This window comes from Saccoglossus kowalevskii, chromosome 9 (genome assembly GCF_978046115.1).
Source record: "Saccoglossus kowalevskii chromosome 9, keSacKowa6.1, whole genome shotgun sequence".
NCBI lineage: Eukaryota > Metazoa > Hemichordata > Enteropneusta > Harrimaniidae > Saccoglossus > Saccoglossus kowalevskii.
This window is the reverse complement of record NC_140649.1, coordinates 19,743,275-19,762,363: the sequence shown is the minus strand read 5'-3', so window position 1 is coordinate 19,762,363 and position 19,089 is coordinate 19,743,275. Positions and strand designations below refer to the sequence as shown.

At 41.6% G+C, this 19,089-nt stretch overlaps 1 protein-coding gene across 1 annotated transcript; it reads right to left on the bottom strand.

Annotated features, from left to right (window-relative positions):
* Positions 1-7,814: 7,814 nt before the first annotated feature.
* On the bottom strand, positions 7,815-18,390 carry LOC100374993 (ribosome production factor 1-like). Its single transcript, XM_002738104.3, has 9 exons — positions 18,182-18,390; positions 16,988-17,044; positions 16,032-16,112; positions 14,640-14,735; positions 12,180-12,333; positions 10,380-10,462; positions 9,881-10,059; positions 8,798-8,924; positions 7,815-8,325 (listed from the first exon to the last, which is right to left on the bottom strand). Exons 1-9 carry the CDS (start codon positions 18,317-18,319, stop codon positions 8,284-8,286), a joined length of 957 nt encoding a protein of 318 aa, XP_002738150.1. The 5' UTR covers positions 18,320-18,390; the 3' UTR covers positions 7,815-8,283.
* Positions 18,391-19,089: the final 699 nt, after the last annotated feature.

Sequence of the window (19,089 nt, the reverse complement as noted above, 5' to 3'; positions counted from 1 at the left end):
TACTCGATTGCAAGACTGTATATTCACTAACTGTCTCTTTGGTGAGGCGTACACAAGTCCTTAATTTAGCGTATCCGTCTACTTAATAGATTAAACCTTAAAACCGAAGCTAACTCTGTTGCAAATTAGGATAATGGTTGTATTGTTACAACAGAGCAACTATACGCTGCTGTAGATCGACTGGAGAAAATGTACCAGTGGAAGCTGAACTGCTTTCAGTTTTTTCTCAAACCCAAAGCCATCAAGTGCATAACCCTCACTTCGAAGCTAATAAAGCTGTTGGGAAAGGGCATACAGAACTCCCTCAGGCACTCATTCATGGGTCTGTCCAGGACGCCTTCCTTAAGGATGGTTCTACAACAAACAGAAGACGTTGGGTGAGCCTGGGCCATCAGAACTGCTACTGTTTATTGATGTGAACATCGCCACACTGCTCATTAAATTTCGCAATGTGGATGACGTCCGAGATGTCAGATGTGTGGTACAGTTTCTGGTCTTGATGCAGTTTTTTTTTTCTGAGGGACAGGACACGCGTTCATATCCATGTTAGCAAAACATTCCGTTCGCTCAAACTTAGGCGAGGGTTCTCCGAACCCGCCTATTCACATAGTTCATACCCACCATAGACTCCGGTCAGTCAAAATGACTATTTTAAACTGTAGGCATTAATCAGCGATTCTGCCGGTGACGGAGAGATAGAATCCAGGTCAGGAGAAGCCCCATGACCTCAAGATTCTTTTACCCCTTACGTCACGAACCCACGTGACCGAGGCCATGTGGCAGCGCCACAGGTAGCCGTCCATCACTCTGGTTCCTTTCTCTCCACCTCGAGGACTTAGACCAACGCGACGGAGAGTGGGGAGGTTGGGGGGGAGAACCCTCGCCTAAATTCACTATGTTCAATTACCCACCATAGACTCCGGTCAATCAAAATGACTATTTTGAACTGTAGGCAGAGTCAGACACCGATAGGTGGCAGGTTTTCCGAGCCAACAGAGGGAAAAAAAAGGAATGATGAAAGTCTTTCCCCAGTCCGGGATGAAAACAAACTCAAAAGACCTAAGTTAAGATCCAAGAAGGGTGATGTCTTACCTTGCCTGTGCTGTCCCTGAAGCAAGAAACCAATGCTGCTGTGGTGACAGGGTTCGGTGCGCCCGAGAAAGCTAGACCCAAGCCGAATTCGGGGGTGATAAGCTTGAAGTAGGACCAAAACAGTTCGCATGAGGGCGTAGGTCGAAAGAAGCGAAACCTGGGAGCTTCCAGGGAGTGCTAGTGGTACAGACAATCTGCCCGCAAAAATGCCGAGACTGACTTATCGCCTATGCGCAGGGGCCCATGCAGTCGTACGGGCTGGGTCAGCAAACAAAGCCTGACCCGTTACGACGGGGCCTAACCTGAAGAGACCCTGCTCAATAGATTGGGTGTCTCTTAGGTAGTAGTTGATGAAGACGTTCTGCGTTCTCCAGAAGCCTGCCCTCAGAATGTGTTTGAGGGGGGCACCTGACGCTAGCGCTAGTGAGTTAGCAATCGTACGGACCTTATGTTCTCGTACTTGGTGTCTCTGCAAGGTCTGTGTTGAGGAGGATATTGTATCATAGACCTCCAGTACAGTCGCAGTAATCCACCTGGAGATGGAAGTCGGGGAAGCCGGCTTATCCTGTTTGCCAGGGCCGTAACACAAAAATATGTGTTTGGTTCCCCGTCTGGAAAACCTGGTACGGTTCTCGCGGCAACTCAGCACTCGGACCGGGTAGAGAAGCAATTCCTTCTGATCCTCTGGACCGACAACATTTGCCAGCCGGGGGATGACGATCGGGTGAGGATCGTGTCCTGGGATTTGGTTCTAGGCGAGAAACCCGATTCGTGTCTTTAGCACAACTTGATTGTCCATAACGGCGGTACATCATCTGAGAAGGACAATGCCCCCCAGCTCTGGCCGACACCTACCTGAGGCGGGGACCAGTAGGAAGACTATTTTCCACGTCAAAAATTTGAGTGGTGCTTGATCAGAGAGGCTCAAAAGGCGGTCTGCTTAGAGCGGACAACACAGCCGACAAGTCCCAGTTGGGCAGTTCCCTTGCATGGGGTCTCAGCGTCTGGAAAGCAGTAAATAGTCTCCTAATAGTAGGACAATCGGTTAGTCTTGTTCCTGTACGTTTGAATGGTGGGGCACAAGGCCGACCTGTAGCCAACGATCGCTGCGTAGGACAAACCCACTTCGTCAAACAGGTGGACGAAGGAGCCTGCTACCTGGCCAATAGAGGGATGGTATCGATCAATCTCCCTTCTGCTACACTAACCAGTGTATGCTCGCAGCCTATAAATGTAGGCTGCATTGGTGGAATCCCTGTTCGCCCTGGCCAGGACGTTGGCAGCCCGCTCAGATAAAGCTTTCGTATGTGCGGGTCTAATGAGAACATCTATGCGGGTAAGTGATACCTGCTGGGCTCGTGGTAGTGCACCGTCTGGTTGGGACGGCATGTCCGGTAAGTCCGGAAGCACTGCTGGTGTTTCGACTATCGTTTCCGACAGAAGGAGTGTTACGTACGTTGGGAGCTTGGTGTTCCGGGGTGAGGCAAACGGTCTAACCTTGAACCGTCCACAGCCGAAACAGCCTGGAGGCTACCCACTGGGGTATCAGCCACTCCGTGTTCTGGAGACGGAGTCGCCCTGAAAGGGTGTCGCCAGACTGTTCCTCACCCCTGGAAGGTGGTGTGCGGTTAGCTCCACATTGTATTCCAGGCACCAAAGGAGGATTTTGCTCCGCTAGGACTGACAACGATGGGGAATGCGTCCCCCCCTTCTTCTTGAAGGAGACCACCGCTGCGTTGTCTGTGCGGAGCAGGACTCTGTGGTCTCGAACTACGGGTAGAAAGCGTGGTAGTGCTAAGTACACTGCTCACAGTTCGAGCCGGTTGATATGGTGGTCCCGAAACAATGCGGGAGCCATATCCTTGGGCTTGTTTGTCCAATAGATGCGCTCCCAACCCTGGGGGGAGGCATCTGTTACCAGAGTCATACCTGCGGCGAGCGGGTCCAAGGGGGCCCCCTCTGCCCGAGGTTGGTCAGTGACGACCACCAGGGCAGGGCTTTCTTCACTTGGTCCGAGATCGAAACCTGCCTATCTAGTTCCCATAGGAGAGCTCGGCGTTATAACAAGCGTTATACCGGGCGGCTGCGTAGTGCGGCCTGGGGAACGACCCTTCGAACCGAGGTCATCATTCCGATGATCCGCATTAGTTCACGGAGGGACACCGAGGGAACGCTGACTAGGCATTCGGCTAGGCTGCTTAGCGCTAAGCAATACACTTGAAATAGTTAAGCCAAGCTTACCTCTGTGTCAAAACTCCATGCCCAGGGACACCAACTGCGCGTTGGCTCGAGGTGGGACTTGTCGATTTACTAACGAGCCCAACTGGTGAAGTAAATCCTGTGTTAGCCTGATGCGTTTGTCTATTACCCCTTGCCCGGGTTGTTGGTAACCAGTAGTCTGGGTACGGGATTGAGGTGTACCGACATCTGGTGAAGCAGCAGCACTACCTGTTTCATCCCTCTGGTGAACACGTAGGGCACTGTGCCTAACCCGAACGGGGGGGGCACCGAAATTCGAATACTTGGCCCAGCTGGGCGATTCGAAGAAGATGGCAACTCGCTAGGTGCATCGGTACGTGCAGGCAGGCCCCGCTTAAGTCTACCGGGGCTAGCCAGTCAAAACAGTGGATGGAGAGAAGAACCCTGAATGGTGTCTCCATGTGGAACCAATCGAGGGGCACGTACTGATTCAGTCTGTCTAGGTCCAAAACTGGACGCCTGCCACTTGTAGATTTGGTACTACGAACACATTTGGGTAGAAGCCTGGACTTAGTTCCGGCTGATGTACCCTGTGTATGGCGTCTTTCCCCAGCAAACTGCTACTTCCTGTCTGATTGCTTCCGCCTTGCGGGAGTCCCCTGGCAGTGCCCAACAGGAGAGACACTGACGGGGGGAAATGGAGATTTCAGCGGTATGCTGTAAACGGATGTCACCACCTGGAAAGGTCCAGGTAACGGTCACCCGCCGTCTCCAAACCGGACTACACCGGCGCAATCTGTGTACGACAGGGATGTGTGGCCATGTGTTCGGCAGTTGTGAGGGGAGGTGCTCCCTTCCCCCATGAGGCAAGTTCCCCAAGGCCTGAAGTAGTCACTAAGTTGTGACCTGGCCACTCATCGAACACGTGCCTGTCCCCCCGGTTGCAGAGGTGAGCGTCAAACATGCTTCCCCTGCTGCCGGGTAGACGTCCGCCCAGAGAGGGTGAGGAGCCACCACCTGGCTCTTACCTCCCTGGGGGCACGCCACTACCCTTCCCTCCCATGGAAGGGTATAAGCGCTTGCCTCCTGGCTGACTCTGGCTAGCGGACGATGCCCTAGGGCGTTGTGTTTTCTGTGCTTGGGGTGCCCTCCGCTTGCCCATGGCAGGACCAACTGGCTAGCGGATTCGATCTGAACCCTCTGATTCATTGCACTCTGAAGCTCCGAGACTGTACCCACCATTCCCTGAACAAAGAGGGTGGAGGGTGTCCAGTCTGCGTCACTGAGGTGCGGACGTACCCAGGCTCAGCTTGTCGGCGAAAACACGTGCGTCTAAGGCCGCGTCTTGTAGCACAGTAGTGGCCCTGGCCAAGCGAGCCAGGCAACACCAGGGGGTGTCGCACGTAGATGTGTGGTGGCCCACCAGTAAAAATGTCGCCTGGTCTAGGAGGCTGGTGCATTCTGCCTCCAAGGTCACCAGAGTGCTGGGCACGCATAATAATGCGCTCAAGCAACTCTGCCCTTAGGGCTAGATGGGTCGTCCTCAATTGGCAAAGACACCATGGAACGCGGCTATCCCCCTTTGCCCGGTTTGCCAAATTCGTGGTACCGGGGTCTGGGGAAGGAGCCTTGGAATCCGGTTGGGGGCGTTTTGGTCTCATCCCACGCTATGGGGTCTGATCCCGAAACACACCGACCGGGTAGCGTTTGGTTCAGTGGGAAGTGTTGCCTAACGTTATCCCCACCCGGGGGCCTTAAGCATTACATCCTCCGCGGCTGACCAATGCCGCCCATCAACACCGTTTGCGTGCTCTGCGCCCAACTCCGCACTCAGACGGACAGGGAAGAGATGTGCCGATGGGGTTGCTTTGGATCCCAACGCCCGTGATCCCATAAGCGTTGAAGCAACCTTAGGTGGTCGCTTTAGGATCAAGGGTGGGGGTATATACATCGTATCACTGGGATCGATGATACTCCGCCTCACCCCAAAAGCGTGGCTCACTGAGTCATACAGATGGAAGACTCTGAGGGACCGCCCGGAGTACCGGCTGTATCCAATGCGAGCGAACTGCGTCTCCATTAACTTAAAATATGTGAGAGGGAGCGTGTTTGACTGTGCGTCTCATGACAGGGTCGGTTCCCTCTGGGGACGCCCGTGGGTCGGTAAGAAAGGAGTCAAAACCCACAGCGGGGAACGGACACGAGGATAAATTCGTTACCGTTGTACCGTTACCGCGTGACGAACCCTAGCTGGCTGGAAGTGGGGGGGTCAACGTGTGCCCTGCCCTGAAAGCCCTGCCCCAAGATCGGAGACTTGGCTGCCAGCACCCCGTTGGCATTCAGTGCCCGCGGATCCAGAGAAGGACCGATGCAATTAGCCTGAGCCTTGGCCACCCCCTAAAATAGTGGGAGAGCCGTGACTGGGAACAGGGTTCCCTGGAAGAGACGTGTTTGAATGCAAACATGCTTTCGTGTCTCTTCCTGCTTGCCCACCGAGGGGACACAGCGGAGACAGCTCGCTCCGACTGCGTCTGATCTACCCGGCCTGCCAGGGACGCAAGTGCCCCAACAGTCCTTCAACCAAAGCCCTCAACTCGGAGGCAAACCCGGTGCCGTGCGAGGAAGGGTCCACAAAGAGACCCGCAACGGGCCCCATAGGAGGAAAGCCTCCAGGGGCACAGCCTCGCTGCAGCCGGTAAAATCGGGTAAACCACCGCCTGAAAAAACAGACTGAGGATGCCCTCCGATCAGCGGGGGAGACCGAGAAAAATATCGGCATCTCCACCGTCGGGCCTCTTACTCGACGTCCCGGTACATGAAGTACCGGTAGCCGAGCGTGAGGACTTTCCACTCATGCAAAACATGCAACTCACTTTAACCGATTTGTTTACTGGACGCGCGACCTTGCTGTGACGCGGTCAGTCTCAGCGATTTTGATGGCTCTGAAAGAAAATCTCAGGCCTCAGAACTCCAGTGAAAAAAACACGCTTTCACGCAAAAACCCCGAAACCCGCATGTAGCTACGACAAAGTATCTCGAATGCGGGTTCTATGCTGGTAAATTCTGAATATAACCACTGCACGGTCGACTCGAAACACGAGGAGACCGGAAAGAAAACGGCAGCGAGCCCTGGTGCTGTCATTACATCTATATATTGCTAAATACATTAAAAATAAAAGACGACATGCATGAGGGAAACGAATTACAGTTGTAAATAGTGCCGCCATGAAATCAACATGTGACTACGTAGTGGCGCCGGATTTTGATTTCTTTGCTGTGAAAAATACTACACACAAAGGGGAAAACGACACGGGGGTAAAAATGACAAGGAAAACTTATCCTACCAGCTACCATGTCGGATGCCGAGCAGCGGCAACAACCCAAGCTATAAATCCGGACAGGAAAAAAAAAAAGCAGGCGATCCAGCAGAGCTCGCTAGATTTCATCTCCACTCGAGGCGGAGGAAAATTAAGAGTGATGCCACATGGCCTCGGTCACGTGGATTCGTGACGTAAGGAGTAAAAGAATCTTGAGGTCATGGGGCTTCCCCTGACCTGGATTCTTGCTCTCCGTCACTGGCAGAATCGCTGATTAATGCCTACAGTTCAAAATAGTCATTTTGACTGACCGGAGTCTATGGTGGATAATTGAACGTAGTGAATTAAGACTTCTAGATATTGATTAGGAATGCAAGTGTATGGCAGCACCTCTAGTAATTGATGGTGGGGGAGCCAGTCATCAATGCAAGTGTAAACTAATATGCCCCTAGGATGTGGTTGAACTATGAACGCAGAGCACACTTTTGCGTACAAAGTGCTGTCGAATTATTGAATCGCCATACCGGATTCATTGAGATGCACAAGGAAGCAATCTTCATAATTTGGTTTGATAAATGACAGATGAACTTTAGTGTAACCATCTTGAATGCATCCAGTTGAACATGTGCTAGGATTTGTGCTGTAAAATCATGTATTTCAATGACACCCAGATCCAAGATGTGTTCAGCATTGAACCTAATCATTACTCTCATTGTTGAAAAAAATTGCCCACTGGGAAATTTTAGCATTTCATAAACAGCATTGGTCTGTGCATCTCCTCAATGCCGCTGCCTCTTGAAGGAGAGACTTGGGATGTTAACGCCATGACTCGCGTCAAGAATCCTCACCATGCTGACCATCCATAGTTATTTAATTAATCAAAGAAATTCATATTATCCATGTAAAAATGACATGCAGAGCCCAAAAATGGTTCCTAAATAGCAGAAATGATATTCGTCACCATTTAGCCACTTTGTATTAACATTTATAACAGACGCACTACACAATGAATAAACATAGCAATACATTATGCCCGTATTTCCTCTTTTAATATGTACATTTATTATCACAAACAAAGAGTTCATCTATATTAGCTACATTGGAACTGTACAGGAATAAAATCAAAACCCTTTACTAGCCATGCAAAATTCCATTACAGTTTCTGGATAGCGATGTTCTTAGGTGAAAAGATTTCCAGTATAATGTATGTAAACCCAAGGATTTATTAAAATCCAGATATGCAAAGTGTGTGACATGAAATGAAGATTACACAAATTGATCACCAAGTTGCAAGACAAACATTCCTACAATATCCTAATGCAAGTGTGTTGTAATATGCGCGCTTCACAATTTTGAATAAAGAGCAATAATTTCACTCATTTCCATTTAAGCAATCAAACATTTATAAATACCAACTGTGTTCTGTGATGCTATTACTTAGAACTATGTTCAATTGGCGTTCACAAAATGAAAGCGTTGCTTTTTATGAGATCATCTTTGCATAACACCTTTCATGGTTATGAAAACTGAATACCCATATCTCATAAATCTTTGGTAAAACCTGCATATATACATTTTGGAATTCACATTTCCTTGACATTTTTATACACCTGTGACAGAATCAAAACATAATCTATCAGTTTAGGAGTCCCGCGATTGTAGAAAAACTGACTGTTCAAAGATGGAACTTCCGGCGACTGGTGTCCATTTCATGACGCTGAAAAATAGAACAAATGAAGCATTATTGATAGATCTGTATCTGTACAAGATGAGAATAGTTACAAACACGATCAAAGCTCTTGTGTGTTCATATAATTTCAATGTACTTTTTTTAGCATTGCTCACTAACTGAACCTGAATGAAAACAAACAGATAAAGACTAGATTAGCAGGTTTATGTTGAATTGGCACTGTTGTAAGATTTGTGAATGTATTGGATTAATGTTAATGTGGCTTGTAGTTATTGAAAAATTGACTTACTGTAGAATACTTTATTTTCGCTTGGAATTTATTTTCGCTATTTTCGCTGAAGGGATGATTTCTTGAAAATAAAATCCAGTGAATATACCTGTTTTCCTATATTTAACATTAAGCTCATCAAAAATCAGTGAAAATAAATTCCATACAAAACGCCAAAACAGCCTTTTCAGCGAAAATTAATTCCAGCGAAAATAAAGTATTCCACAGTACCTTATGAACCCATTCATATTCTCCAAACTTCGAATCAAAGGTACCCTTCTGTAAAGATCTGAGTTTCAAAGTAAATCTTGGTCCTAACTCTTGCAGACCAACTCTCTTAGTATTTCTAAAGATGTATCTGGAAACAAACAAACAAATTTTTTTAATTTTTGTTTCAGCGAAAAAAGCCTAGCAAGTATGATGTACATTTGGTTCCATTCTGTTGTCATCAGACAGAGCTAGTAAAGTGACTGTTCATCATTATTTCCTTACTTCTATACATGTTGCTCATGCACTTATTTCTATGTTAAGCACACATACCCACATCTAACAAAATATACATGCAGAGTATACCAGAAATTAACTCAAATGAGACTTCGCACTGAATAAAAGTATAGCCAAGTTTGAAAAGAAATAGAAATTAATTTTGTGAAAATTAGAATTAGAACCATAAGGTTTATATGTGAACAGGTGAACAGATCAAGCATAGTACTTTTCCGATATTAGAAACGTGTAAGCATAATTTCAAATATGCTGCCACTAAGCATTTGATTACTCTTCCTAATTTCATTAACATTCTTACAAATAGACATTCTTTGAAGGAAAATTTGAAAACATACCTCCTTCAAAACTAACGTCCAAGTTCATATAACTTCTTTTATCCTACGCCCTTCAAATTCAATTGCTTTCTAAGCTAATATACTTAATTATTTATCATTTCATTTACTAATTCCATACATTTTTTTATTCCTTTTAAAGTAACATTCATTCATTTATTCACAGTATTTGTTAGATAAAAAAATCAGAACCAAAAATACACATATGCAGTGATTGTTACTGTATGTACCAAAACAACCAGTGAACATGTTTATTTGAGAATTTGTTTCATCTACTGAATACTCGGATTTGTGCTGAAAACATACTGTTTTTAGTGTATGATAAATCATAGTTCAATGTAAACATCAATGTACAGTAAAAAAAAAAAAAAAAAACAATATTGAAAATTCCATATTGCATCCTTAAAATAACAATATTAATTTTACACAAAAGCAAATGAAAAACAAATTGATACATCCATCTGATTAAAGACCCTACCTGTGTCTCCTGAAGAATATATAGTCCCTCTGATTGTGAAATGTGACTGCCTGTCTTCCTTGGAATTCTGGATCATGCGGGAATAGAGAGGCTAATAGCCGACCAACACTGTGACCGAGCCTTGTGTTGAAGTTATTCAGTATCACTTCTGGTTGGTGTTCTGTGCCGCTACTACAGTGCTGTGTGGAGTGGATAAAACAATGAAATCATTACATTTATAATATTATTCACCATTTTGTCTTACAATGGCAGTATTTGAGATTTTTTTTACGACATGTTTACTTTATAGATAAGTGCTAGGCATTTACTACAGAACACAGATGAAACATTGGTAAAATGACCATGAACAATTTGCATACAATAAAAAAATAATCCATGAAATAATTTTAGGATTTTACCCCACAATATAAGCATATTTATTTTATTTCACCTAAATGCTGTGGTCACCAGAAGTACAGCAGCATGCAGAAAGGCAAGATTGAGAGAGATTTAAACTTACTCTGATGTCTTTGGATAGTCTGACAGAACTCATTTTAAAATGTACAGTAGGGCCGTCTGGTAAATGGCATATATATAATCCATCTGTAGGTGTGTGATTAAAGAAATCCATAACAGTAACCTTATTGTTGGACCCATTGGATTTAAACATATAATCAAAATGTACAAATCACAGAGACTGACCAATCTAGACAATATTAAATATACTGAAAGGTAGATAGTACATGTTTCAATGACACTATCATGTAACTGCATTTGGTGAAATGAAGTTCATTCAATAACAACATCAACAAGCCATGCATGACACAGTCCCCGTTAGTTATTAAATTTAAGAAATATAGTTTTGTTTATAGTAATATAGCTGGAATATAACCATGTCAGGAATATGGTTTTTTAACATTAAAATGATTGACATTTGTATCTGATCATCAAACAAGTACTTGTCCATATTTAGAGATATTGCTCTGGAACAGCATTCAAAATCAGCCATTTTGAATACATGTATATATATCACATGATGTATAACGAATATATAAAATTTGAATATAATCAGTCAAAGTATTTAAGAGTCGGCTCTATAAGCCCAATCATTAAAACAAAATGGCCGCCAGTCAGCCATTTTGAATCCAATCTGAAAAAAAAAAATGCCGTGCATCAGGAACCCGTAATGTCTAATATATGTACCAAGTTTGAACGAAATCCATCCATAAATGCCAGAAATGCTTGATATTTGATAATTTTTTAGCACAAAAATGACCACCATTCGGCCATTTTGAATAGGATTGTCAAACCAATGTAACTGTTTATCTATGACATGATGTATAATGAATATTTAAAATTTGAACATAATCAGTGAAAGCACGTCAGAGATATGGCACGAGAACCACATTCATTGAAACAAAATGGCCGCCAGTTGGTCATATTGAATCTTATCTGAAAAACTAAATTATTTGCATCAAGGTCCCATAATGTCTAATGTATATATCGAGTTTGAACAAAATTCATTTGTAAACAGCCGAGAAATGCTTGCTTTATGGGATTTTTCAGCACAAAAATGGCCGCCATTCGGCCATCTTGAATTAGATCATAAAACAAAATGATGTGCATCAAGGTCCTATAAAGTCTAATGTATATACTAAGTTTGAACAAAATCCATCTGTAAACACCTGAGAAATGCTTGATTTTGATGATTTTTAGCACAAAAATGGCCGCCATTCGGCCATCTTGAATCAGAACGTGAAACAAATTGACGTGCATATGTATAATATCATATATGATGTATGTGTGAAGTTTGATTGTGATTGGTCCAGGCATTTCTAAGATACAGGTCCAGACGCACGCACAGAGGTCAAAACATAAGTCCCCGTTTTCGGACTGCGTCCAAACGGGGACTAATAAGGACAGACATTTTAAACTTTTATCCCTTTACATTCATCCACAATGACGAAATAAAAATGATTTTTTTAAAGATTAATCGAAACATTAAGACACTCGTTAAACTCTTGAAATGAAACGATGCAATTTTTTCAGATTTTTTTTAAACGTTGACCATAACCTGTAAATTTATGCATACAAAAAGTTAAACAGTTTTTTCATTTTTATAATACATGTGTTCAAGAATAACCATATTTGTCTCACTGAAATGTACACATCCTTGAGAGCTACGATGCATGCATAACAAACATTTCTTTACTCTATCATACATCACTGAATCACAAAAAAATAACGAAGTTGTTAAGGATTTCACATCGATGCCAACAAGAATCCAACATGTAGATAAAATACTGATAGCAAAGGATACTAGGCTTTTTTCTGTCTTCATTGATAACGACAATATCTGTAAAATCTTTGGCAATGGCCTGTGGAATGATTTTTTTCAGTGCCAGTCCCCTTCGGTAGTATACCTCAGAATTAGGAATGCAGTCAGAAAGCTCTTTACAAAGACGCGTTGTTCTCTATTCAACCAAGAATACATTGAATAAGTAAATCAATGACATTCAACACTAACAGAAAATCCGCATCTGCAGTTCTGCAGCTCTCAATGATGATAAAGGCATTTTCAAATAAAAAAAAAGTTTATCACAATTCTGACAGTGAGGGCGCTAAACATTCAGATAATTGAGAATCTTGCACAATCTTCCAAACTAATAATTATTAGAATTAACTTTGGCAAAGTAACTTAACACATACAAACAAATTGTTTTGTTTTTTTAACATAACAATGTAAAATACAATTGCAATATTCTGTAAAATTGTATTATTAATTACTCCAGATTAGGAGACGCAAAGGAGGATACAGTAAATGATAAATTTGAACTAAGAATTTTCACAAGTATTTTTTTATGGCATTCGCAAAAAAAAAATGTGACTGTTTACAGTACATAAGAGTTCAACAGTGACCGCATTTACACAAAAACATGCGTATATTATGCATCAAAATCACAGTGTACACAAAATAATAAACTCAGTGCTACTATGTATGCAAGAATACAAAAAAAAAAGTTTGCTATTTTTAATGTGGCAGGCGTCACTGTACTCTTTCGAACCCTCTCATAGCATTCGCTGACGTTGAACTAAAACGGTACCAACGCTGACTCAACAAACGCCGAGTGTACAAATTTGGTAACACAGTGCTGCATGTACGTGACTAACACGCATTCCCACCCACACGGCCACTGACAAATCGACAACTTTTTTTCACTGCATTTTTAAACAATAAATTTAAGCTAACTAAAACCCTCAATTTTGACTCAGTGACTGATAACAACGCGTGAATACTGCACATTGTAACGTCTTTTTTATAATGCCGCTCGCTAGACGACAACATGGAGTAGCCTATTTTCATATTTTTCAAGTTTACCACCCACGAAGAGCGCAAGACAATGGAAGGAAATAGATGATGTTTCAAATACTTGAGAAACTGACGACAATACTGTCACATCTACAGTCTCAGCAGAAGATCACACAAACATAAAATAACTCTGATTTTTCTGAATTACCGATAATCACCAGGCCTTCGACAGATTCTCAACACTCGCACCCGATCTCGCGAATATTACAGTGAAGGGTGTCCCCATTGCAGCTTTATCAGTTAGTTCGGAAAGCAGAATATAAATGGCGACGTCTGGAAAAAACTTGGAACCTGAAACTGTCATGCTCTGCTGACTGTGTGACAAGCGAGGAGAACATAATGCCTTTACAAAAGGATGCGTGAATTAGAAGAAATCTGCATTAAAACGACAGTCCCAGACACAACTGAGCTGTAATGAATGACAATCTGACACAACACGAAAAGCTGTTTTTCGCACGATGTATTTGTTATCCAAACAAGAATTCAAGATACCCAATGATGTTTATCGGCTTACATCATGAACATGGCTGCCAGGCATTCAATTCTAAAGACACTGCAATCCTAAACACACGATTCATTACAGGTGATACTTTGACGTTAAATGCAGTCACATGTATTTTGGGGGATGTATACAATGCTAGACCATTACATAATACTATGTTATTATTGACACGCTATTATATATTTAAATGTAAAATTGTTGGGACAAAACCAGACTTTGTTTGTATTTGTGTAGTAACCTGTATTGTATCTTTGTTTTGTTAAGCATATCAATAAAAAAAAACACGATTCAAATGCAACAGAAATGCAGGACGCTGTTGCCGAGACATTAAGAGAGGATGTCAACAAAATGAATAAAGTCCCTTCATCAGAATACTTGTGGACTGCTAATGTGACAATTTTTAACAAATTAATTGTGTGTTTCAGAGTGTTGAGTGAGAACGAGAGAGCTGAAACTGATTTTGGTGGTGACTATACTGTTCAAAGTGGTGTGAAACAATGTTTAATAAAATGCAAGTAACAGGCGAAAAGAAAGACAACCTGTTCAGCAAATTGGTTGGACTTGGTTTGTGTGATGCCACTACACTTTGCGATAGATCGTTTTGATTTTGATCATGCACTTGAAATCATCAGAAAAAAAAAATCGCCACAAATTGTGGATAAAATGTATAAAAAGTGTTTTTGATAAAAATTAAAACTTAAACATGTGTCATGTGTAAGTGGGTGTACGCATTGATGGTCCGTAAAACACATCTTTTGGAGACTGGTGCATTCAATATACGCAACTTACATGACCTAGCACGACCACTGATCTCCCCAATTTATTTTGGAAATCCGCAGCTGGTAATTATATATAATTACATCATAGTAAATACTGTACATGCAATATAAGCAACGACATTTACTTACTGATTTGGGTCTGTCTGCTGTTGTTATTAAGATTTTTGGCAATGATTTTCTGTCGAAATATGATGACATTTCATCCGTGGCTTCGTCATACCGTACCTGCAAATAAAGCAATCATGGCATGGGACAGTTGATAATGCCGACCAAATTTTGTTTTTAAATGAAGACTCACATACAGCACATAATTAGACATCTGACGCTGAAAATTCAATTCATTTGTTCATAAAATTTAATAACATTTACCTAGGAGGCAGAATGGGAATGCATTGACCGCTCGTACATGTGGTATTTTCAGAATAACCTCATATAATTTTGACTGATCACAGAATTGTGCCATTTTTTTATATTGTTTCCCAAAATTTCCATCGCCTCAGATTAGTCTTTTTGAACCTATGCTTCCACAATCAAGTATAATAAATATCACTGAATCAACGGTACACAGCTTGCCAATAACCAATAAATATTATTGATAATCTCAAAAGTTGCAGTAAAATTTGTTGCTTTAAAGATAACAGATGACACGTTATTTGCACAATATATCTTAAGCCATTTCTAAGGCACTAATTTAACTCGTATTCATAATACAGTGTTCTCCCCAGGAATTTAAACCACTGTGCAGTGTTCTCCCCAGGATGTAAACAGTGTGGCGGTGCCACCACAGTGAAAACTGCATGATGGTTTTCGAAAGAGGTGATTAGCAATTTTTAAAATGTAAAACAAGTCTTGAAAGAAGAGTTTTTACATGATTCACGATGATAACAGTTCAAATGTATTTTACCCAATCACGCAACAAACACGTCGTTTTTTCATGAGTAGCGTAAAATTGATCGTGAACTCCGCGTTGCCCATGTTACATCAGGGTGGAATTGATTTTGAAAGAATTTTAGCTTTCAATCTAAAGACTGCGGCTATCGTCAGAAAGTATTTACTTACAAACAAAGAGGTGCTAATTTTACAAAATTTACTTGTATTGTTTAAAGCCACTACCACATCGCACGACTATGTCTATTGTTTACAAATTATTATCCATCACTGGCAGGATGCTTGTCGGTCGGTACGTAAGTATAATAACAATATGACAATAACAATAGTCCTGGTCAGAAGCGTTTCCATGGTGGTCGCTAATTTTGAGTGCCGGTCGGGCCGACCAGCGTGACGAGATCCCCAATGAAAAAAGCACTGTGGCGGTCTTGCTAATCAACGTGGCGGTGTCAGACCGGTGTGGCGGCAAATCGAAGCACTGTGGCGGCACCGCCACGCTGTTTACATCCTGGGGAGAACACTGTAATACCATGATATATTCTGCCAAAAATTCAATCATTCTTAAAACTAAATATTTAAATGTTTTTTTGAAATTTTACTAGGAATTAATTGTAAACTCGTATTTAACCATACCTCTTCATCCTGCGGATCAACCATTGTCTCATCATAGACCCTGGTGTTTTCAATCGTCTTCGGTACTTTCTTCGGCGGTGCCTACAAACCAGAAAAAAGCATATAGTAGTAAGCTTAGATAGTCAACTACAGCAACTTCTACAATGTACATGCAAACCTAACTCATGCATGACTCACAAGACAGAAGATTTAAAGGGCAGTAGTCGTCGCGTCACGCATGCGTGAGATATATGGGTCTCATATAAACAAAAATGGTGACGTTGACCATTGCGCAGATCAACTAGTACTAACTGACACGTTTCCAGGCTTTAATTAGGTATTTTTAGGTGACTGGATGGTATCAAAAGAGTCACCGGTGGTAATTAGTTCAAGTCGCGCCTCGGTCAAACCTCATACTTGTGATTTTTATTTGAAGAGCGCATTGGATTATGGGAAAATCAAGGTTTATCAACACAAATGTTGCACATGCGCAGCGCAACAAGCACCACGCTTTGGGGTAGAAGCCTACTTATAAATACAAATACCCAGAATTAGTTATTTTTGACTGTCGTATGTGAAGCGATGAATCACAGCAATGCAGCCACCATTTCAATACCACAATTAACTGGTTAGACATGACTAGCATAATGGTCATCTCCGTCATATTGAAAGAGTGACTTTGTTGCAAACAAAGTTTAAAACATCACCTGATGAAGCTTTCATGGATAACCAAAATACATGGGGGGGGGGGGGTCAGTAGTTCATGTGAAATTAGAATGTTGTCTCACATATTTTTCATAAGTAAAAACTTTTGTTTAAGGGGGATAAAACAAGTAATGTTTTTGCAGCTGTGTGCATGTTTCAATCAATCGTGGCCTAATTAACATCTCACAATTTATGCAACTTCATAACCTTAAAATCTATAAAATATAGGTATTGTGTTAATATCTTTGACATAATACATTAAACAATCTCACCTCATCTCCAAGGGCCTCCTCTTCTTTCTTTCGTTTCTTTTGTCTCTCTCGTTTTTCCTATTTGGAAAGAAGACAAGTTTGATTAACGGCAATTTATACAGAATGACATTAAGTGGACCCTAAGACAATTATAACAAAGTCATTGCTGTACTCAATCCAATGATGCAGTACTCTATATCCTTAGTACTGAATCTGCGCAAAATTTTGACGTTAAATTCTGTAAAAATAAATCAAGCAATTTCTGGTGTTTATGATGCAAAAAATTAAAGCATAATAATAAACTAAAATAACGCATATATCAACTATAATAGAAAATGTTTATGATGGACTATGTGTGTCATCTATGTTTCAGTATAAAGCAAAACCACACACATGTACTAATGCTATGCGATATAAATTGTTCACATATTGGAACTAAAACACAAGTACAGTACATGTACGGTAGTTGTTTTAATTTATTAGTGAAAGCACAATAGTCGTCAGACCTCGCCGGATATTGTCACAAGTTATGTAACAAGTTTAAACAACGTACAGTCCAGTACGTAACAATCAAACAAATGACATAACTTCTGTATTTCTATACATATGTATTAGGGAAAATTCAAAATATGTTTTCTCCGACGTAATCTGATAGCATTTCTCAATAACAAAAATTCTGAAACTATTCAAGCAATTGCCAAGTTTATCAGTGACTGTTTTACTAAAAGAGAGAACTTCATGAAAAGCAATTTACCAGCTGCCTCAAAATAACACCAACAAATATTTATTTTACTATTTTTCTTTTTTTCAATTATTATTATTCCTTATGTATTTTATTGTTCCTTATATCCTTATTGTATTATAATCTAGATCCCAGTAGGAATACATTATCAATAAAGGTTATTATTATTACATTTTGGAGCGGGGACCCCCCCCCCCCCCCCCCCCCAGGATTAGAAAACATATTATACTTTGTGAGGCGAATAGTAAAAATAATAGGGGCATGGCGGTTTTGGGGGGGATGTACGCATTTTTTAAACTGGTAACACGATTTGACTTTATCTATGGAAGGTAGTCCCCTACTACGTTCCCTGCTCACTCTATGATCTCAATGCGTCTTCTCTCAGCCTTGATTTCCACGGTTAGTAAACGTACAGTCGTACCATAATGTGTACGTGTCACAAAAATTACTTAGAAACATATACATGTACATACTTTCTGTTTCTTCCTTTTCAATTTCACATATTCTTCCTTTCTCCTGTCTTTGTTTTTTATCCGTGAAATATTTGGCAGAGGCACATCAACTGCCAAGTTCGCCTTCGCGGCGTGTTTTTTTCCCACGAGGTCAGCCATCTTGGATATTTACGAAGGATGCTGGGAAATTAACTCAACTAGACTCCCTAGGACAACCTTAATTTTAGCATGACCACGCATGTAAAGAACAATTTACAATATTAACCCATTAAACAGTAAATGTCTTTAAAAAAACACAGTACAACAATAATTTCTACCCGTTATTATGTTAAATTTGATAGTAAGACAATTAGTCAATTACTGCTTGTTTAGGGGTGTTCTAACGCATCAGTGGTTATTGACACACATTACTAACATGACAACGAGACAACGCATTGATAATGTATTGGGCGTTATGAATTTTGAGAACAAATCTACACGAAAACAATGGAGACAAAGTAAAAAAAAAGGACAGAAAAAAAACTACAGCCAAATCTACATAATGTTCGGTTGTTTGCTATCAATTTCTGACCCAGATACTTGCGAATACCGTTTTATATGAGAGTATAAATGGCGAAAGCCCCGGGGGACTCGAGGTACTTGCAAAAAATACTGACAGGGGTGTGAAGCTGGTTGTTTGAAACCCCTACCTTTTTCAGACATGCATACCGTGAATATTTGACACAGGTGACGACCCTCCCGCTTTAATACTTTTTGTGAAAACCTTACGTTGGTTATGACATTAACAAGATGCTGACGTTGACTTACAGTGTTCCCTTTTTATGCAATGGAAAACGAATATATAAGGATTTTACTCCCTGAGCGAACTATTCACATTTTCCTTCACAAATTGGTATGGTTTCACATGTGATCGACAGTGGAACGGTAAT